Source organism: Eschrichtius robustus, chromosome 17 (genome assembly GCF_028021215.1).
Source record: "Eschrichtius robustus isolate mEscRob2 chromosome 17, mEscRob2.pri, whole genome shotgun sequence".
Taxonomy (NCBI): Eukaryota; Metazoa; Chordata; class Mammalia; order Artiodactyla; family Eschrichtiidae; genus Eschrichtius; species Eschrichtius robustus.
The window spans coordinates 68,056,216-68,078,257 of NC_090840.1; the positions used below are offsets into that span (position 1 = coordinate 68,056,216).

At 36.9% G+C, this 22,042-nt stretch overlaps 1 protein-coding gene across 5 annotated transcripts in view; it reads left to right on the plus strand.

Annotated features, from left to right (window-relative positions):
* Positions 1 to 22,042, plus strand: part of MTBP (MDM2 binding protein) — an 80,914-nt gene that overhangs the window by 52,015 nt on the left and 6,857 nt on the right. For 4 of the 5 annotated variants that reach the window (XM_068525834.1, XM_068525837.1, XM_068525838.1 and 1 more), the window contains exons 17-22: positions 470 to 565; positions 6,484 to 6,750; positions 8,692 to 8,941; positions 9,663 to 9,776; positions 12,830 to 12,895; positions 14,009 to 14,120. In XM_068525834.1, coding sequence (XP_068381935.1) covers positions 470 to 565; positions 6,484 to 6,750; positions 8,692 to 8,941; positions 9,663 to 9,776; positions 12,830 to 12,895; positions 14,009 to 14,047 — 832 coding nt within the window. In that variant the 3' untranslated portion in view covers positions 14,048 to 14,120. Of the gene's footprint in view, positions 1 to 469; positions 566 to 6,483; positions 6,751 to 8,691; positions 8,942 to 9,662; positions 9,777 to 12,829; positions 12,896 to 14,008; positions 14,121 to 22,042 lie in introns of those variants that run through there. The other variant, XM_068525836.1, reaches the window with a different exon arrangement.

The window sequence follows — 22,042 nt, forward strand, 5'->3', positions numbered from 1 at the left end:
TAGGTGTCAAAATGACTACATTCCCAGGCAAAGAAAAATCTGGATTGCCCATGTGGTTATAGGAGGAAGTAAATACTTCTTTTGTCACTAAAGATTGGAGTTTGACTTTATTCCCCTGGAAAAAAGAATTTAGCTAAATTCATAAACATTTTCCTACACCAAGAAAAAAATATTCTTCAAGAATAATGCTGTTTCTTGAACTTCCACTAGAAATCATTTTCTATTCTTGATTTAACCATTTCTCAGAATAGTTTTGTGAAGTAAGTAGTACGATAACTTCCGAAACTTGGGACACAGAAAATGTAAGTGACGAAACCCATAGGCTTAACCTCACTTCATTTCCTTCTTTGTCCCACATGAGATCCAGTTATAGAGAAGGAAGTCAGATTTCCGTCTTTAGACAGTTTCTTGAACTTTCTCTTTGTCACTAAATAAACTTTAAATACAAATGAAAAACTTTTTGTTTCAGGGAAAAGACTTTTGTCCTGACACCAGAACTTAGTCCTCGGAAACTTCGGGGTTTACCTTTTGAAAAAGCCTCCGTATGTCATTATCATGGAATTGAGTGAGTTTTTTATTTTCACTTTACTCTTCTGTGTGTTGTTGATGTAGCTTATCTTATGTGAGTGTGAAGAGTGACTGTAATAAAATGATATAAATTGAGACAGAGAAGCAAAGAGAAAGTATGTCAAAAAAACCTCAAAAAACTAAGCAGTATATACACAAATAATTTGTCTTCTGTTGGAAAAAAGTTATTTGATGATTAATCAGTTTTACATTTAAACATCCTATTATTAGTTATGAGATATTTTAGTCAAAATTATTTTAGTCCCTACATTGTAAATGTATATTTATACTACTGGTCACATTAATATTCCCTGGTCATTGTAATTGCTCAGAAACTGTTAGATAAAATGCATTCTCATTTGCAACATGTTAATTATGTGTACATTTTTATGGAATTTTAATTGACCAGATGAATGAAATTTCAAAGGATTCTCTTGCTTAGAGGTATTAGGAGTTCAGGAGGTCATGTGCACATCTACCATTTTCACCAGGACAAGAAATGGAATGATGGAGATAATGTATTTTAGGTTAAATTTGCAAGACCTTAGTGACAACAGGTCATTCTAGGAATGTTTAGGTTCCTTGTTATGCTTAAATAAGATTTATTTTATTTAAAGAATATGTAATGTCAAATTTGATACTAGAAGCAAAAATTTTTGGTTACTTTATTTTTGAGCATCAAAATTAAACTGCCCGTTAAAGTCAGGTGCAAGAAAAAGATACCTGCTCTGACCAATTTTTTCTTTTTAATCATTTTTCTGTATGTTCTAGCCAATCAGTTAAAATAAGGAAAACTAAAGAGTTTAAAAGAGTTACATGTAGTAAAACGGATACCAAAAGAAGTTTTTTTTGTATTTGCTTTTTGTTTTGCAGAGAAGAGACCTGAAAGACTTAGAATAGTAGAATTTGTAAGGTGGCCAGTTATAAAATACATATAAAAGACACTAGTTTTCCTCTAAACTAGCCATGTCCAGTTTTTAACAGGATGAAAATGATCCCATTCAAGATAGCAGATAAAATCATAAATATCAGAAGTATTCTTGTAAGAAATGTAGAATGGGAAAATTTACAAATAATATGTATTAGGGGACATAAAAGCAATGTTGATTACTTAGGGGAAACATGCCTTGTTTCTCTGTGGGAAGATTCTGTGTTATAAAGGTGTTAATTCTCCTGCAATCAATGTAAACATTTAATACAGTTCTTGTCAACTTTGAACCTTTTGATGAAATAATTCTATAATTTATCTGGTAAGAAGTCTCCTCTCTCTCGTTTAAAGAATGAGATAAATTGTATCATATTACTAGAAAATTTTATTATAAATCTATTGTAATTACAGTGTGGGGCTGGACCTAAGTAGAAATTCCAAGGAAAAAGCAAGAATACATGAGAATTTGATCTGATAGAAAAAGAATTTCAAATCAGAGGGCAAAAGAAAAATGTTCCGTAGATAGTAGTGAGACTGTTGATTAAGTATTCCAATAAAAATAAATCCGTTTGAAATGATTCTTTGTTCACGCCAAATATCAAAATAAATTGCAGATGTATTAAGAATTAAAAGTGGGAAAACTGTGAAAGTAAAGAACTAGCATAAAATGTAGGGGAAAATCTGTCCTAGCAGAGGAAGAAACAGCAATGTCAGTTATCAACAGAAACAAGATTAAAAGTATGGATTAAGCTGAGGAAAACATTTTTTTAACATAAATGAGAAGGTAAATTTTCTTTGTAATTAAAGAATGCTTACAAATCAATAAGAAAATGAGATAAATGCCCCTGTGGAAGAGTTTGCAACATCTTAAACCATTTGTTTTTGAAACAGGAAATAAATATGGCCAATACACATGAAGAGTTGTTTTCTTCACCAGTCAGCTTTTTAAATTTACATTAAGAGTGTAAATTGAAACAACAGTGAGAATCCTTTTCACTCATAAAATCATGGTGGTGGTAAAGGGACATGAATAAGCCAGCTTGGAGTATGAATTGTTACAACCTGTCTGGGGGGCTGCTTGGTAATTTACCAAAAGCCATGCGGTTGTTTATAATATCAGATTAATGATATTAATCTGCTATGATTTAATGATAAAATCAGCCTTTACACTGAAAGTTATTAGGCAAGGGTATTTTTCACAGTGTTATTTAAAATAAGAAACATTGGAAATAATGTCTAACTGTAGGAGGTTGGTTAAATAAATTATAGTGCATCCATAAAATAAAATTCTGTGCAACCACCAGAATGGTTAAAATAAAAGACCGATAAGTGTTGACAAGTGTATGGAACAATCAGAACGCTTGAACATTTTTGGTGGAAGTATAACATGATTTATCTACTTCAGAAAAGGATCTGGCAGGTTCTTATAAAACTGAACATACTCGACTCCCTGGCTCAGCATTTCTAATAGTCATTTTCCTAAGAGAAATGAAAACCTAACACCACAAAAAGACTGGTAAAAGAACCCACAGAACAGTTTTATTCATAATACCCACAACCTGGAAATAGCCTTAGGTGTACATCAATGGGAGAATAGATAAATTAACTGGTATGTATATATAAAGCAGTACTACTCAATAATAACAAGGAACAACGTATGTATACATGCAACAACATTGAACTTCTGTCTGTCTGAGTATGAAAAAAACAGTTGAAATAAGAATTTGAGGACTTTAAAAAGTGAAATTGCCTGCCCTTATAAGCAAATAAACAAATTTAGCCGTGACTCCATTTTCCTTGCTGTAAATTTAATCTGGGGCCATTGAGATCAAACTAAGAAAGTTGCAGGAGGTGAGCACAGTGAATCCAGAAACATGCTTTTTTTCCGGATTTGGGTTTATAGTGTGAGGGCCTATTCACGTTAAGCGTAGATTATGTTTCTACTCGAAGCAAAGTTCAAGTGAAATTTCAAAGTAAATATGACCCTGCAAAGAAGGTTCTCTCTTCTTACATTGCCGTGAGCCTTTGGAATCCTTGAGCTTTTCCTCTACTCAGACATAAGTAATATTTGGAAGAAATATATAAACTGCTCAAGTGCAAATCAATGTTTACTTAAGGCAAAATGAAATCTATCCACAGTTGACTTGTTTTTCACTTCTCTCTCCTATCCTGGAGTGTAAGATACCATTGATTGTAAGATGCACCATTTTCTTTAACAACAAATTGAATTCCACTGTCAAACTGTGAGAGTCAGTTGGCCACACCAGCCTCTTGTTGCTTTGAACTTTCTTTCATGTATTCCAAGAGATTTGGCAGTTTTTCCAGCTTTTATTGGCATTGCTTGGTGTGTGCTAGGCAGTATCTTGCCTATTTTGTAGTTATAGGACAATGATAGCTTTATCTTCTGACAGGTATTTTTCTTTCTTTGGACACATAAAGCATTCGGTTATTGTTTTGCAAGAAAATGTGGAAGTGTACTCATTTATCCAACAGTGAATATTTACTTCACTGTTATCAAATACGCACCCTGCTACTCTGTTTCTGTTCCTTTCTTATTTACAAAGTCACTTTTTGTTTTGATGCCAAATCACAGTAAAATCACTCTGAAGACATTTTAAATGACAATTGAAGTCAATATGCACAGTGCACATAATTCAGCTGGAGGCATGACATTATGAACAGCTGTGATTAAGAGATGTTAAACTGGAAGGAAAAAATCTGCATCTTAGAATCAAAACCTTAGAGTAGAAGAAAAAGTGCATGTGGAGTCAAACTATGCATTATTTTTCTCTGAAAAATTTCCTGTAAGCCAATCAGGGATTACATTTCCTCTCGCCTAGAACTTTTCCTTAACATTCATGGTTCTTGGTTGTATTCTAGATTGTGTCAATCGCCCAGGATAGAAATAGGACTCATCAGTAATCCTTAGGGTTGGGGCTGATTTTTAATGAAATGTGTTTTATTAAACAACAGACTAGAGAAAGAATGTTAGAGAATTGAGAGACCTAGGTTCTAGTCACTCTTCTGCCACCAGTTAACAGTATAACTTAGGAGCTCAGTTTTCCCTCCTGTTAAATTAAACTGTTGGTTTATATCAGAGATTTTTCAGTCCTAGCTGCACTTTAGAATCACCTAGGTAGCTTTTTAAAAAAATGTCCAAGACTGAGTCCAACCCCAGACCAATTAAATCAGAAACTCTGGGCATCAGTATTTCATAAAAACTCTTTCAGATGATTCTAACGTTCAGCCGTGGGTTGACCCCTGAGTAAGATGACCCTTACACTTTACGTGAGAGAGAGCATACTAAATTGGTTAAGGTCACACCCTGAAGTCACCAACCTGGGTCTGAATCCTGGCTGCGCTACATATCATCAGCATACCATAAGATTTGCTGTGGTAGAAAATAAAACCACTGCTGATGATGATGGTGGTGATGATAATAGCAGCAACATACATTGATTGACTGCTTTGCTTGCATGTTCCAGGCACTGTTTCTGAGTGCTTACGTGTACCCATTCATGATCCTCACCATAGCTCTTTGAGATAACTGCTATGAATCTCATCTTGCAGAAGAGGCAGCAGTAGCATAGATAACATTAAGTAGTTGGGCCATGTTCACACAGTGGTAGAGCTGGATTTAAATCCAGGGAGTCTGGCTCTCTAGTCTATACTCTTAGAAATCAAATATGTGTCACAAGGGAAAGAGAAAACCTCCGTCAGGCAATCAGGTTGGGGTAATGATACACTCCTTGAGTGTTGAACTAAAAGCTTATAGACCCAAAGTTCTGACTCTAAGGAACTTCTTAGAATTTTACAAGTAAAGAGGACAGATAACAGAAAAAGGTTTTAATGTTTAAAGTCCTATCATCATATATGTGAAACTGTTTCCTTGATGTAGAAGGGGAGAATGTGAAGGGTATTCCAAGGTCACACATCTCATTGGTGATTTTCTTGATACGCTTATTTGTTGTACTTAACAACATGGGATTTCTTTTTTTTTTTTAAGCCTTATCAAAGCATTTATTTATTTATTATTTTTATTTATTTTTTGGCTGCGTTAGGTCTTAGTTGCAGCACGCGGGATCTCCATTGAGGCATGCGGAATCTTTCGTTGCAGCGCAGGCTCTTTGTTGCGGCGCACGGGCTTCTCCCTAGTTGTTGCGTGCAGGCTCTAGGGTGCGTGGGCTCTGTAGTTTGCGACACGCGGGCTCTCTAGTTGAGGTGCGAGCTCAATAGTTGTGGCTTGCGGGCTTAGTTGCCCTGCAGCATGTGGGATCTTAGTTCCCTCACCAAGGATAGAACCCGCATCCCCTGCATTGTAAGGCGGATTCTTTACCACTGGCCCACCAGGGAAGTCCCTAAGATGGGATTTCTTTAAGTCCAGAAGCATTCACTGAGCAAACATCTCGTTGATGTCTTAAATCAGATTTAGCTAGAAACCAAATGCATACACAGCCGAAGTGTTTGAAGGAAAATTTGTCAATCAGTCAATAAGGTGGAAATGAGTTTCAAAGGGAAATTTCAAAGTGTTCTGAGCTGTGTTTGGTGAGCCAGTTTAGAATGCCTTTATACCCTGTTAATCTTTGTGTTGAAAATAAACTTGTTCTTTCTAACGGAAGTCAGCATTTCACATCATTACATATCAGCCATGCTGAGGAATCAGAGGTTGGTAGAGATTTAAAAAGTATCAAAACAGCAACTGTATTATTTTGAAAATAAGCGAGAGGATTAACTTAATCTGTTGCCCAGAAGCAGTCAAAGAGGAATCAGATTGTACTTCAGATTTTTTTAATCTTTTGCCATGTCGTGTAGCAGGCTGGAAAAAACTGAACTTGTGAGGGAAGTTGGCCATTCACTCAACCTTCCAACAATTATTAGGAAGTTTAGTAAGAACTTTTTAAGTACATGTTTTGCTTTTCCCTAATTGGCAGGGAAAAGCCCATGGCTGCCGTGGAGTGTTTGATTTTAAAGATCTTTCTCTTGTTTAGATATTGCTTGGATGACCGAAAAGCATTAGAAAGAGACGGGGGATTTTCAGAACTTCAGTCTCGTCTTATTCGTTATGAAACTCAAACTACATGCACCAGAGAAAGTTTTCCAGTACCTACCGTACTGAGCCCTCTTCCGTCTCCAGCAGTTTTGTCAGAGCCTGGAAGTGTCCCTGATGGAGAGGTTTTACAAAGTGAACTCCGGACTGAAGTCTCCCGAGTCAAAAGGAGATCAAAAGATCTGAACTGCCTTTATCCCCGCAAAAGGTGGTATATTAAGTACATAAAGATAGTATCTTGACAGAAAGTATTTTAGTCTGAGGGTAATTGAATTAATCTTTCAGATTTTTAAGTTGCTTTCTGTGCAGATTTTAACGTAATTCGTTCATACCAGGAATTGTGTTTGTATTGTGAGCAGTTGATGATTATGCTTATAAGTTATACAAAGAAATGACTTGGAAAAAACACATTGTTTCTTGCTTTATATGCTAATATACAGCCCATCAGCACAATGGGTTGTAAAGTTTTTAAGCCATGGAACACTGGCCATCTTATCCACTAGATTGAGCAGCTGAGCTGGTCTGTTGAAGAGGATGTTTAGGGATGCAGTGTTTCTGTTAGCTCTCGTCTCACTGTTTCCTACCGACATTGGCCCCTTAAACAAGGGGTTTCATGAGGTAACATTTTTGATTGAACCTGGGCTATGGCAGTGAAAGCGAGGAGTCCTAACCAGTGGACCACCAGGAAATTCCCATGAGGTACCGTTTTAAAACAACTTGTTTCATATAAAATATAGCTTTAAAGCCTACATAATAATATATTAAAAATGAGATCTTTCTAGCTACTCTGTTTGCTAGCTAAATAAAATATCCAAATACCTGGACAGAAATTAGAAGCTTATGAAATAAACACTCTAATTTCTATTGAATTTATATATCTTTAGAACCTTTGTCAAATTTAGGTCTTTGACACCTAAAACAAACCTTAAATTCTTATTATATGTAAACCTTTCAAAAAGTATCAAATATCTTAAAGTGAAACTTTCAAATCTTCTTTTAAACAGTGAAAATTATTAGAATACTTTTTCCCTGATGGGGAATAACTAAATTATTTTCATGAGGACTTTACAAGTTCATGGTACTTTTTACACGTGATAAAGCTAAAAAGCAAATCCATTAACATTTAGGATACTGTATTTTGTAATAATATTTTTTATTTCTGACTGTGACTGATAGATACGTGTTCCAGACAAGAAAGTACACTGTGGCCTCTAGGTTAACAGAATTGAAAAATATGAGACCCTTTCTTATAACAGGAAATTTAAACATTTTAGAAAGATTGAAACAAGAGCTACTTTTATAGTTTTATTTCTGTTTGGTTTTTTTTTATATAATTTTACATTTTTTTAAAAAATAACCCATTAACTTTAATTAATTAATTAATTAATTTATTTATTTTTGGCTGTGTTGGGTCTTCGTTTCTGTGCGAGGGCTTTCTCCAGTTGCGGCAAATGGGGACCACTCTTCATCGCGGTGCGCGGGCCTCTCCCTGTCGCGGCCTCTCTTGTTGCGGAGCACAGGCTCCAGACGCGCAGGCTCAGCAGTTGTGGCTCACGGGCCCAGTTGCTCCGCGGCATGTGGGATCTTCCCAGACCAGGGCTCGAACCCGTGTCCCCTGCATTAGCAGGCAGATTCTCAACCACTGCGCCACCAGGGAAGCCCCATATTTCTGTTTGTTTTAACGCTGTTATTTATTTTGCACAGGTAGTTGCATAGCTACAACAAGCATGATTATTATGGTTTCTTCATCAAAATTATCTTAATAGAAAAGTATAAGTACTTGACAGATGAGTACTGGATCTATAAATAGCATTGCCTGGAGTGCCATCCCTGATTTATGTGAGAAATTGTAAATTAACGGGGAGGGTGACAGTAATGTTGCTAGTTGCTTTTCCTATTAGCTTTTAATATTAGCTGAAATCCTAGAATGTTATTCATTGCCTTCCGTGTTCTAGTCACTCATTTGAAGAACTAAGGGAGCAACTGTATAATATGATGTTGACTGCTTATTTAAGGCAGTAGTAGCAAGAAATTGTGTTTGCTTTTCTTGGGTTTATATGTCAATGGTTATGGTTGTAACATTTAAGACAGAAACTGGACTTCATTGTTGATTCACTTAATCTGCATTTTTATATTCCCCCCCCATTAGACTTGTGAAATCTGAAAGTTCAGATTCTCTTCTTTCTCAGAGAAGTGGCAGTACTAATCATCATCATCATGCAGTGACATCCAGAAAGCCACAGGCAGAGAGATCATTATCTGTGACTTGTCCGTCTGTTCCAGTTCTTAGCAATGAAACTCCCAAAGTCACGACAAATGCCAGTTCAGGTCAAAAAAGTGTGCATGAATCAAAAGCATCAAGGCCCACTAAGGAATCAAGATCACAGAAACACACACGGGTAAAGATTTATTTCCTGACTCCCTTAGTTCTGCACGGGAGGAAATTTCTTTATTTGATTCGTTTTAAATGTTTGTCTAAAAATTTTATGAATGAAATGAAATGGTATCTGTAATTTACTTTAAAATAATTCAGGGGAGTTCCCTGGTGGCCTAGTGGTTAGGATTCTGGGCTTTCACTGCCTTGCCCGGATTCAATCCCTGGTCCGGGAACTGAGATCCTACAAGCTGTGTGGTGTGGCCAAAAAAAATGGAGGAAAAAAAAAAATTCAGTGCAAGAAGGATAATGGGAAAGTGAGCGGGGGGTATAAGTGAAACAGAAAGAGCCACAAATTGATCCTTCTTGAAACTGGTAGTAGATATATCGAGATGAGGATTTGTTACAAATATTCTCTTTACAATGTTTGAAATTTTCCATAATAAAAAATAAGTACACACCTATATATTCCTGCTGTGTGTACCTTTTACACTCAGATTTTGATTCAGAACTCAGGATATGAATTCCTCTCTTCAGATACTCTAGTCCCCTCTTCCTGACCGATAGCCTGTGACACGTGTGATCGTGTCACTGTTTCAGATCTCCTTTCTTCTCGATGCTTTTGTCTTAATGAGCTTATCTATCTTTAGCATAGCTACATGGTTCTGTGATTCACAGAACTCAACTCTAAAGCTGAAATAATATGTGTGTACCTTTTCCAAGACATATACTGTGTTCTGTTCAAGATTTTGAAAGAAGTAGTTACTGAAACCCTGAAGAAACACAGGATTACTGAGGCTCACGAATGTTTCACGGCCTGCAGCCAACGTCTCTTTGAGATCTCGAAGTTCTATCTAAAGGTACAGTGTCTTCTCTACTGATGGCAAAATCGAGGTCAATTTCTAATGTTCCTATTTGACACAAGATAATATTGACTGAGTATTTTTTACACTGATAGCTTATTGCCAAATTTTTTTTAATGGAGGTAGAAAAATTGGAGTCAAAAATTTTATATTTGATTTTAGTTCTCAGATATAGAAAACTACACCTTAACTGGTATCCTCAGTGTTTCCCTAGCAAACCTTTGACTTAAGTTGATAATAAGCTTCCACTTACTTTATTCAACTTATTCAAGTAATTTTAGTATATAGTGAAACTACTGGAGGGAGTATCAAAGCAGCCAGCTTCTAATTTTGGATCCATTATCAGCTTGTTGTAAGACATTGGACAGATTGGCCATTCAGATGACAGTTTTGTAAAACTTAGATGGTGTTAGATTAGTTCCAGTTTTCAGAGTTTCTGACTTGAATCACAGTTTTATGTGGGTTCCTGATTAAAACTGCAGATGGACCGCATGCATTGGATTCCCTTCCCTTCTAAAATCCCTCAAGAAAGATAGTTTTGAAAGTATAAAAACTAAGAGAAGAGGAAAGGAAAAATGTAGAAGTGTTTTCATACATTGTTGAACCAAAAAAAACACATGGAAGCGTGGTATAACAGAGTAGAAGGAGTGACAGCCTAAATGTCTGCCTGGGGACACCTGTGAGAGTCAAGCCAGTTCAACAGACACGGTCTCTGACCTGCTCAGGTCTTGGAGACACCAAGTATCACGGAAAGCAGGGGCAAGGTGCCGGGTGAAAAAAAAGAGGAGTTAAATAAAGATCTACAGAGTGAACTGGGGAGCCTTCAGTTTGCTCTGCACGCTTTTCCCCACAATGTTAACTACAGATAAGTATATTATACATAGTTTTTTCCTCCCCCCACCCCTGCCGCCCCACCCCTGCGACAATGCAGGAAATAGTCTCTGGAGAAAAAAGAATTGGAGGCCACGGTAAAAAGTCCAACTGGCCCCTTATTCCCCTACCTTGTAAAGCTACCAATGAACAAGCTCTGTACAGACAGAGCTTCCAGTAAGATTTTTATTATCTCATTTTAAAATATGACTGGACAGTCAAGAGTTAACATACTTTTGAGGAAAGCTTCCAATACAGCAGATGCCAAAACATGAAGGAACAAAGGGAACTATGAAGGAGCAGAAAGCTGAAGAAAACTTCATAAAAAACTATATTGTCTCAGAGAGAAGATATCTGGGTGCACAAAACCAGAATGGGATGCTGTTTCCAAAAACTACAGAACATGAAAGCTCCTTAAAATTAGAAATACGATAAAATCAGTACAATAGAAAGGCTGAACAGTTGAGATTAAGAAATTTACCAGAAATTAGTATTAATGACAAAATTAAGGATAAAAACATTAAACACAGGATAAGAAAATGGGGGAATTAATCCAAAAGATCCAATATGCTAATAATAGGAGTTTCAAAAATAGAGACTAGAGGAGAGAAAAATGTCAAAAATATAACAGAAAGTTTTCTAGACCTGAAGGATGCACTCCTGCTGGAAAGGGCACACAGCTTGTCCAGCCTAGTGGATGACAGTTCTACAAGCCACATCACTGTGGAATGTCACATCTCCTGGGACAGAGAATATTTCCTAAAAGCTTCCCAGGAGAGAAAGTAGTTTACATATAAAGAATCAATAAGAGTGGCATTGGATTTTTCTACAGTAACATTGTGCGCCAGAAGACGGTAGAACAGTATCTTCAAATTCTGAAGGAAAGTGATTTACCTAGTATTTTATACCCGGTCTAGAAGTCAATCAGGTATGAAGATTCAGTACAGATACTTTCAGTCATGGAAGGTCTGAAAAATTTTGTCATTCATGTACCCTTTTGACGAATCTGTGAGAAGATGAAATTCAATAGAACAAGGGACTGAATCAAGAAATAAAAGAAAAACTAACCTAGACTGGAGAAGATAAGTCCCAATGGGACCAGGCTGAGGGAGCAATTGGACCAAATTGGTGCAGGCTATGGGAGAAGGATCTCCAGTTTAAAAAAATACAATTAAGAAAACAAAAGCAAAAACCAAAAGCTGAAGTGAGAGATTATCCAGTATCCTTGAGTGTTTGAAGCACTTTGCTGTACATTTAATCAATATTTTACAGCATTGTGGGGTGGCGGTAGGATTATACACATGGAAAACTAAGCAAACGTAGTTCAACTACAGGATAAACAGGATAAACAAAACAGATGAAAGAGAAATTGTAACCGTTATACATTACTTAGCTCAGGATTGAACTGTATTTGCTTAGGTATAAAATGCAAACATTGACTATTTACTAATCAAAAAATTGTGGTGCAGCTGTTACTGAGAGGAAGAGAAGAGAGGTGGGAGGATTCAGAGACCTGAATCCGGGATAACAGCAATCACTGTCTAGAACTGTTAAATCACGAAATAGCAGTATAAGCTTATTATTTAGAAACATGAAGGTATAAATAAGAGAAAGAGCTGAAAGAATTCAAAGTGACTCCTTCAATGGAACATAACTTGGAAGTACAGCAGAGGATTACTTTTTTTTTTTTAATACAAATTGGATTTTAAAATTTTTATAATATAATTTGATATAGTCATTACTTTTTTACAAGTCAGAGATTTCAGTTTTATTTCCTATGTCATTCCCTCTTTGTGGTGGAATGAAATAGCCAAAAAGAAGAGAGAGGAAAAAAGTTATTTTATCTGAAAAATAAATATAAACTGTATATTCATTTCCTGAGTAATGAAGTTAATGTGGCTACTCATAGTTGAGGATGGGGCTTAGGTTTGGTCAGTGCCATTGAGTATTTGAGATTAGAGTGGCATGGATTTATGTATATATGGATGTATTTTGGTTAGAGTACTTTGACCTTTCAGGATGGAACTAAATTATAATGTTACTTTGATTTTTTTGTAGTATCTCCCTCTTCACATTGATACTTACAGAATGATTTAGGATCATCTCAAGTTTATTTAATAATGACTTGTTCTCTGTAATTTAATGTGCAGATTTAAACTGCTGTATTTTGTTATGTTTAGGATCTTAAAACTTCAAGGGGTCTATTTGAAGAAATGAAGAAAACAGCAAGCAACAATGTTGTACAGGTAAATAAATTATTCCCAAGAAACTACATTCAATTAAATTGTTATTTTATTGCAGGTTAGTAGCTATGATGCTGTAATATATGCATTAAGAATTAGTGAGTGGTCTTTTCAACTTTGTCCCTATGACCACTCTTTAAAATAGTTAATAATAGACTTATGCAAGCAGAATCTTTAGTAGTATTTCAGAGATTTTTCTGTTAACAAAAGAGCTTCTAAACTGATGTTAAGAAAGAAACAGAAAAAAAAAAAAAATCCAAAGAGCTGGAAAAATTAATCCATTTCGATTAGCTATTTTCAAAGTTTAGTTTAATTTCTTTTTAGTGATGCTTTGAAAGTATATTTTCAAATAAAGGTGAGAAAATAGAATAGAGCCTTCATTTTGTCCAGTGAGAACACTATTGTATTCTGCAGTGGAAGTTCAGCAAAAAGTGTTCTTCAGCAAGAAAATAAAATGTGGGGGTTTTTTTCCATTTAAAAATTCATGATCTAATGTGTAATATGCATACACATATGCAAAGAAACACATACAATTTAAAAAAATAATTTTAAAAGAGAATATCCTTGGGATCACTCACTGTTCAACCTGGGAAATAAAATATTGTGGGGACCTTGGAAACCCCCAAAGAATCCCTTCCCCACCATATCCCACTGCATCACCTCTGGAGGTAACCGCTATACTGATTTTTTGTGTCTGTGATAATCATTTCCTTAGTTTTTTTTTGATTGAAGTATAGTTGATGTATAATATTATGTAAGTTACAGGTGTACAACATAGTGATTCACAATTTTTAAAGGTTATACTCCATTTATAATTATTATAAAATCTTGGCTCTATTCCCTGTGTTGTACAATATATCCTTGTAGCTTATTTTATACATAATAATTTGTACTTCTTAATCTCATACTCCTATATTGCCCCTTCCCCTTTCCCTGTCCCCACTGGTAACCGCTAGTAAAATGTATTTTCAAGATAATATATATTTTAAGATTTTGACAGGTTATTTCTTGCTTTAAATTTTCTACCATACTCTTTTGAAGTTTTAATAATATCTTTTTCTATCACTTGTGTTTTCAATAGAAATGTACCGTAATCATATTGTTTTCTCTCCCTAGGTGATTGAATGGGTATTAGAAAAGACAAGCAAGAAATAACACAGAATCATTCTTTTTGGATAATTATAAATTGGACAGAGCTATTATTTACTTTTTCCTTCCATAGTTTGAAAATTACAAACAAATTTCAAACTTTGTTCAAAGAATAGATTTACATCTCTAAAGAATTTCATAAATTCCTATATTTATATAGTTTTGAGGTTGCTCAGTTAATGTATTTTTAATTATATACTTATTTTATAGTTTTACTATATTTTAATTTTTGAAGTTAATATTTTTATATATGTTTACAAATTTTACTCTTGGTTATTTAATTATTCCAATAAATAGAAAAAGATATTTCTTTACTTCTTGGTAAATGTCTTTGTTGTTGGGCATATTTAAATTAATGAGTCTTAAGTAAGACATTGCCAGTGGTTTTTCTCATGTGTTCCAGTAGCATGATTTATTGGACGGCCCCTGATTTAGAAAATATTGGCAAGAAAATTCACACAGCTAGCCATGTTCCCTTACCCCTGCCCTAGAGCCACCACTGTTTTAGCTATTCATGTTTATTTGGGATCAAAAATGAAGAAAGAGCAAAACTTATGAAAATAAGACACAGTGAAAATGACTAAGTACAGACTCCCAGAAAAAAAATATCTTTTCCCATGGCAGAAAATCTGGAAAATGTGGAAAATACAAAAAAGAGTGGAAAAAAATTCTAGCATTGTTTCTGTCTATAGGTAACCACTGTTAATATTTTTAAACATTACGTTTAAAATATTTTCAAAATTGGTGTCATACGTGTGTGTATGTGTATGTGTGTTTATATGTGTGATGTGTGTATATATGTATATTAATTTATAGCCTGCTTTTCACTTAACAATGTGATATAACTTAATGGTATATGATATAAAATGATTTTTATATCATATATCATCATTTTAATAACTGCATGATACAAATGAACCAGAGTTTGTTAAATCAATCCCTCATTGTTGGACATATGAGTTCAATTTTTCCTCATTAAAAATAAAACTTTAATGAATATTCCTGGTACATCACTGATTATTCCTTAGTATAAGTTTTTCGGAGTGGAATTTGTGATTTTTGGTAAATTTTTCCAAATTGCCTTTCTGAGAGATCAGTTCGTACACCCACCAGCAGAGTCCCCGTTTCCTTTTCCGATGGCTGAAAATAGTGAGGGTGAACATTTTAAAAAATATGTTGGCCGCTTTTTCAGTCAATTTAATTGGTCAAAGAGATTAATTCCTAAATTTCTAGATGCCTTCCTGGAATTCCAAAGCTGATCTCCACATTATCCACGTCAGGGCCTAGACTCCCACAGGGTCAGAGGTTTGGGCTGCAGCCTCCCTTATTTGGGCTTCCGGAGAAGGGGAGTTACAAGCCTTCCCTATCCCAGCACGCTTTCCATACTCGGATACTACTTTAACTTAACTTCCATGCTGTGCTCATACTTCATACCTTTTGTGAACGTCCCATAAAAAATATTTCAAAGTAAAAAGTGACCAGATATTTCAGATAAATTTGACAGCAGGTACAAAGGAGAGATCTAAAAGGCCCAAAGACTTCAGGTCAATTTTTGGAATAGACTAAAAGTCATGGAAGAAAAGGCAGGCTGAACTGAGGTTCAGCTGTACATCCTTTGGGCTATGTTCCAGGAGAGGAGCCCTGCTGACCAGTTGTTCAGTCTATATATACGATAAGTATGAGGGGGACCTTGAAAAGCATGTGGGAGGGAGAATATAGGCTGAGCTTAGACATCAGCTGTTCTGAGGAGTTATTTCCCAGTGCTGGGAATAATGCCTAAAGCGCCCACTCTTTATAAGGACTCTTTTTTGGAGAAAGAGGGAGCCACAGGGCTGGACTAGCTCAGCTCCGTTATATAGTGATGGTACATTTGGCAAAATTGTTGCCTACGTAACCTGGAAAAGAGAATTTGTACCAAATGAAGTCATGGCTCTAGTTAAGGTTATTTCCAGACAGAATGCTAAAAGTGTCAGTGAGCCATTTGTTTGTTTATTTGGCTGAATACAATAAGGTGCAGGACAAGATAGATGAACAAGAGGAGGGACTGTTCAGTATTCTAGCAGCATTTTGAGGAGATACAGAGGGCTTAGAACATTCTGGACTGGAAAATAAAATGTTTTCCCGCTTCTAGTATCTCTAATGGCAAAATATTCTCCAAGTAAGTAATGGACTCAAGAAAAAGATCAAACCAAAGGTTTAGCAATATAATTCTTTATTAAGACCTTAGAAATATTTAAAGTAAACTCTCTTAGCAAGACAAAAGGGCTTTTAAGAATCTTCAGGGTGTTGCCCCATAGCACTCTGACACCCAAAGTAAAGAGGACCTGTCCTGAAAAGAACTGTGGGTGTGGTTTTCATCTAAGAGACTAGACTATCACTTGATACATAGAAAGCCCACAAATTTTATTTTTATTGGAGATGTAATTCACATATTATGAAATTCACCCTTTAGGGTGTATAATCTAGCAGGTTTTAGTACATCCACAAAGTTGTGTAATCATCACCACTGTCTAATTCCATAACATTTTCATCACCCCAGTAGAAATTCCGTATCTACTAGCAGTCATTTTCTGTTCACCACTGGCAACCACTAATCTGCTTTCTGTTCTCTGGATTTGCCTATTCTGGACATTTGGTGTACGTGGACTAATACAAGTTATGGTCTTTTGTGTCTGGTTTCTTTTACTTAGCATGAGGTTTTCACGGTTCGTCCATGTGGTAGCATGTATCAGCGTTTCACTGTATGAACCTGCCACATTTTGTTTATGCATTCATCAGTTGATGCACACTTGGGCTGATTCCACTTTTTGGCTATCATGAATAATGCTACTATGGAGGTTTATATACAAGTTTTGGCATAGACATATATTTCCAGTTATCTTGGTTATATGCCTAGGATTGGAATTGTTGGACTGTATATTCAACAGTAACTCTGTTTAATTTTTTGAGAAAAGGCAGTCTGTTGTCCAAAGCAGCTGCACCACTTGACATTTCCACCAGCAGTTCCAATTTCTCCACATCTTTGCTAATACTTGTTATTATTTTTCTTCTGACAAATGACAGGAAATGTGAGGTAATATCTCATAGTGGTTTTGATTTGCATTTCTCTGATAAATAATGATGTTGAGCATCTTTTCACATGCTTATTGGCCGTTTGCATATTTTCTTTCGGCAAGTGTCCACCAAATCCTTTTTTAAGGACTTTTAGGTGGGATTGTTTCTCTTTTTATTGTTGAGTTATAAGAATTCTTTATATTTTCTGGATTCTAGTCCCTTATCTATGATTTACAAATATTTTCTCCAATTCTGTCCTTCTACTTTACGGTTTTATCTCTTACATTTAAGTTTATGATCCATTTTGAGTTAATTTTTGTGTATGGTGTGAAGAGGGGATCCACCATCATTCTTTGACATACAGGTATCCAGTTTTACCAGCATAATCTGTTGAAAAGACAGTTCTTTCTCCATTGAATTTTCTTGGCAACAGAAAGTCCATAAAATTTTAAGGAACTTGTATCAAAATGAAAAGAGACTTCTGAGCCACCAAATTTCAGTGGGCATGAAGCAGGGTGAGAAAACTGTTCAGTTGCAAACATGGACTATTTTTTTTATGGAAAAGAAAGACTTTTCAGAAAGTCAAAGCCAAGAGGCCAAAGGGCAGAGCCAAGAGTAATGGATTAGAGTACCACTCCCAGGTAGCAGAAATGAACCCTGCTTCACACACCCTGCCCCAGCAAGGGATAAGTGGTGACATGTGCCCAGCTGGATTTCAGAATTACTATGAGCTAGTGATTAGTCCCTTAACAAAGGAAGTGTCTGCTGCAGTTACCCTGTCCCTGCCTCACCATTGTATGTTGGACGTAGGGATGGCAGTTAACTTAGGTTTCTTAGGTCACAATATTCTGGATTTTTAAAAGCCACACCCTGAGTCTCATCCCTGTCTGGACTGATGAAAATCATGAAATATTGGACTTTCTCCCATATTGGGAGGAAATGAGCATATTTTGTATGTAAGAGAAATGAAAATAATTGTGGCCAGAGAGTGGAATGCAGTAGGTTTAACACGGCCACAAAGCTTTGAGCTCCTCCCATCAAATGATGGAGTCTATCTCCCTCGTCCTTGCATCTGGGCTGGCAGTGTGACTTGCTTTGACTGGTAGACTATGGTATAAATGACATGGTGTGAGCTAGAACCTAGGCTTTGACCATCTTGCAGCTTCCGGTTTGCTCTTGTAGAACCTTGCCTGAATGTAAGGTAGGCACGTCAGGGAACTGGTCTAGCCTACTAGATGTTGAGAGGCCATATGGAAGAGAACTGAGGTGACCCAGCAGACAGCCAGACCGGCTGCAAGACAGTGAGTGAGGCATCTTGGACCTTCCAGTCCAACAGAATGCTCCAGCTACATACAGCCATATTCTGTGAGTGAGCCCAGGCAACCCACAGACTAGTGAGACAATATGCCACTGTGTTCTAAGCCACTAGGTTGTGAGGTGGTTTGTTCTGTGTAAACATTAGGTTCTGTTCACGTTGAAGAATTCATTGAGAGGCCAGGTGCAAGAAGGAAAGTTGCAGAAACTTCATTGATTAAGGCCTTAGTTCGAAGGCCTGACTTGAAGAAGAAAGAAATAGCTTCTTTTTGGACTGGATTTGCCTTTCTTGGGAGACCCAGAAAACTTGCAGAGGAAGCATTTCCTTCACCCCTTGTGCAGGTGAAAATTACAAAGCAGAGACACTGCAATTAATGAGGTGTTGTGAAGGTCTTTCCTGGACTTTCCTTTGAGTTCTTGGGAAGAAATAGACTATATTCATCCAAAGAATTACAGTTGAAAGTTGCTGAAAATATAACTGGCTTTATTTCTCGAAAAGAACAAAGTTATTTTTCAACATTCCCAGGCGCTGCTCCAAGCTAAGGCAGAATCACAGCCATCAGGCCAAGTGTGAGAGCAGGATGGGCTCTGCCTGAGACTAGAGTCAGGGTTAGAGGCCTTGCCCGTGTGACGCCTGTGCCTTGGGGAATGGGCTGCGTGTGCATCAGCTCCCACTTCTCTTGTGCCCACTGGGCATCCTTAGTTTTCACCGTCCTCCACCTCTGCCCTACTCTTTTTGCTGTGACACTGTCTGAGCAATGTTCTCAGTGTCGCCTTATACTCTTGCAATAAACGGCCTTTTTTATGTCGAAGGAAAAAAACCAATGGAGGATAAAAGGCCAAAATACAGGTTCCTACTGCTTTTCTGTTATCAGACAAATGTGTTTCCATACCTTACTTGGACATGGTTTAGTTATTTTAATGAGGTATTAGACTTGCTTCCCCTAGTGAAATCCAGTTTAGTGTAATTTAGAGGACTGGGTGAGATGATAATCAATTTCCGGTCCTATATTCAAATAGGTCTATTAGTCAAGATTTTATAAACAAGTTAAAAATATTTTTCACTACTATCAGAACATTACTTACCCATAAAAAGAAAACCTTTTTTAAAAGAGGATTTTTAAATGCACATTTAAGAAGTTCATGTAATATAGTGGGTATTACGGTCATATGATCCCTGGCCCCATTTCTCAGCAGTAACTAGTAAGAGGCCTTTTTTAAAAAATGTATCCTTGTGGACATTTTTATACAAGTACAAGCATATTATACACACGTCCATTGCTCCTCAACCGAGCAGACCCAACACCCCTTTTAATGTCCCCTTTGCTATCATCAGGTGAAATTCATAAATACTGGTCTTAGGCCAAGTTCCCTAGAAAATGAAACATGAGGCAAGGATTAGGTGCTGATGCTTTATTTAGGAGGCCCAATTCCAAGGCCTTCACTGAGAGTGAAGACAAGAAGGGGGCAAAAGGCAGCGAAGGCAGGGAAGCAAGGCAGGTAATGCATGATGACACTGGCTGCTGCTTCATGAAGCCCAGAGAGACACAGCCAGCCACCCAGCAGGTGTGCAGTCACATGGGGTACCTCTCAGGATATATGGTGCATGGAGGGTCCACAGGAAGGAGGCAGAGGAAGATTATCTGCTCAGCTCCTTCCTATGATTATCTCCCGTTTGGCTCCACAAAGGTTTCAATAAATCGCCTACAGATCAGGGTTGCTCAGGTCATCACCTTTAGCAGCTGCTCAGGGCACCGGTTCCTGTGCCCTACAGAGTGGCTTTTCATCCAAGTCTGGCATTGATGACAGAACCCAGAAATGCAAGTATGTCTCTCCTTAGCCTGGCTGCCTGGCAGCAGCCCAGGGGAGAGGTCAGGGGAAGCAGCGTTTCCAGGCAAGCATTGGATTGGCTCTAAGTGGCAGAAACACTTATGTTGAGCAGAGCTGTCTGTGGTGATGCCTGAAGTTGAATAAGCAGTGGAAAAGTCTGGGAGACCAGACAATTGCACTGAGGGAATCTGAGATACACAGGATGTGCCTAGTAGAGTAATCTAACCTACATGCACTCAGAATTTTTTTTTAAATTGATATCCTCTAATTGTAAAGAAGTTTTGGAAAAGATTAGTGATAATAAAATAATATGCATTTCAATATGGAGAAGCCGGGGTACTACTACACTGAAAGACAAAATGAAGTAGTCGAATATTTGACTTTTAGTTGGATTCAGCATGAATGAGGCACATATAATAGCCGTCATGTGTTTGACTCAAGTACCACAAACACACTCGCTACCAGTGGCTTGTTTTTAATAAAGTGTTTTATAAAATGCCCTGAGCAAAACAAAAACACAACCTTTCTTCCATATGCATGATAGTTGTATACCTAGAAAATTCAGAATATATTGAATCAGTCAAAAAATGTTTTCATTTGTAAAATGTAGTCGGGTCTAGGGTCAGATCATTATATGCGTTTTTTTACCTAACTCAGAGGGCACAAAAATTGTGTGGGAAATGGTTCTATTGGATGTGAGCACTGTCGTCACATTGCAGGGACTCTAAACAACCCTGGCTCTTGTTCAGCAAACTGATAGCGTCATACTCCTGCACCCCTTCCCCCGCCCCGGCCCCATCATTGTGACAACACTAGCACAGACTTCCAAATGCCCCGCAGTACCATTCTTCTTGAGAACCACTTCTTTTTAAAGAACAAATGGGCTATATATCTACGTATCTATATCTGCATTTTGCAGAACTTGCATTTAGAAATTTTGTCCATATTAGATGGACCATTCTTTGTAACAGTTGCGGACTATTCTGATGCATTGGTGAGCCATGATTTATTTAGCTCTATCGACGGTCACGTTGACCTTTTCAGCTTCTTGTTACGAATGTTGCTGCAAAGATGATCTTTATACATTAGTCTTTGTGCACTTCTGTAATATATCTGTAGGACAAATTCCCATAAGTCAAAAGGTACATGTATTTGTAAATTTTTATAGATATTGCAAAATTGCCCTCCAAATTATTGCCAAATGTATACCTACTAATGGGTGTATAAATGCCTGTTTTCCCATCACTTCCCACCACTAAGTATTGTGGAAGCTTTAATCTTGGCCAATTGGTTCCTTAAAGATAAAAACGAGGAAGTTTAAATATCCTATTTAAAGCCATTTTCAGATCATTTTATATTACCTAGGAGCCCCCAGCCTTGATTTGTCTTTTATACAGGACACTCACGTGGAAAAGAGATTGGACTTTCAGTGTTTTCTAGAGTAGAACAGGGTGATGACTAAAATTGACACAGACATTAAGTTTTGGCTCTACGAGTGTAAGAACTTTCTAGCAACTCTAGCCATCCGGCAAGGGGATGGCCGGCCTCAGGAGATAAGGAGCCCCCTCCCCATAGCTGAAAATTTTCAATTTCAGGTGGAATGAACAAGTGCAAGGGATGTTCAGGAAAAGACTCCTGAATTTAGTGGCATATGCTACAAGGTCAATGTTTCTCAAAACGTAGTACTTGGATTATAGTGTATGTGGTGGTGGTACAGATTTTTCCAAAAATTATAATTGGTGTACATTCGCTTTTATATGTATACACCATGTTGCTATATTACTAGCAAATTCCATATCCTAA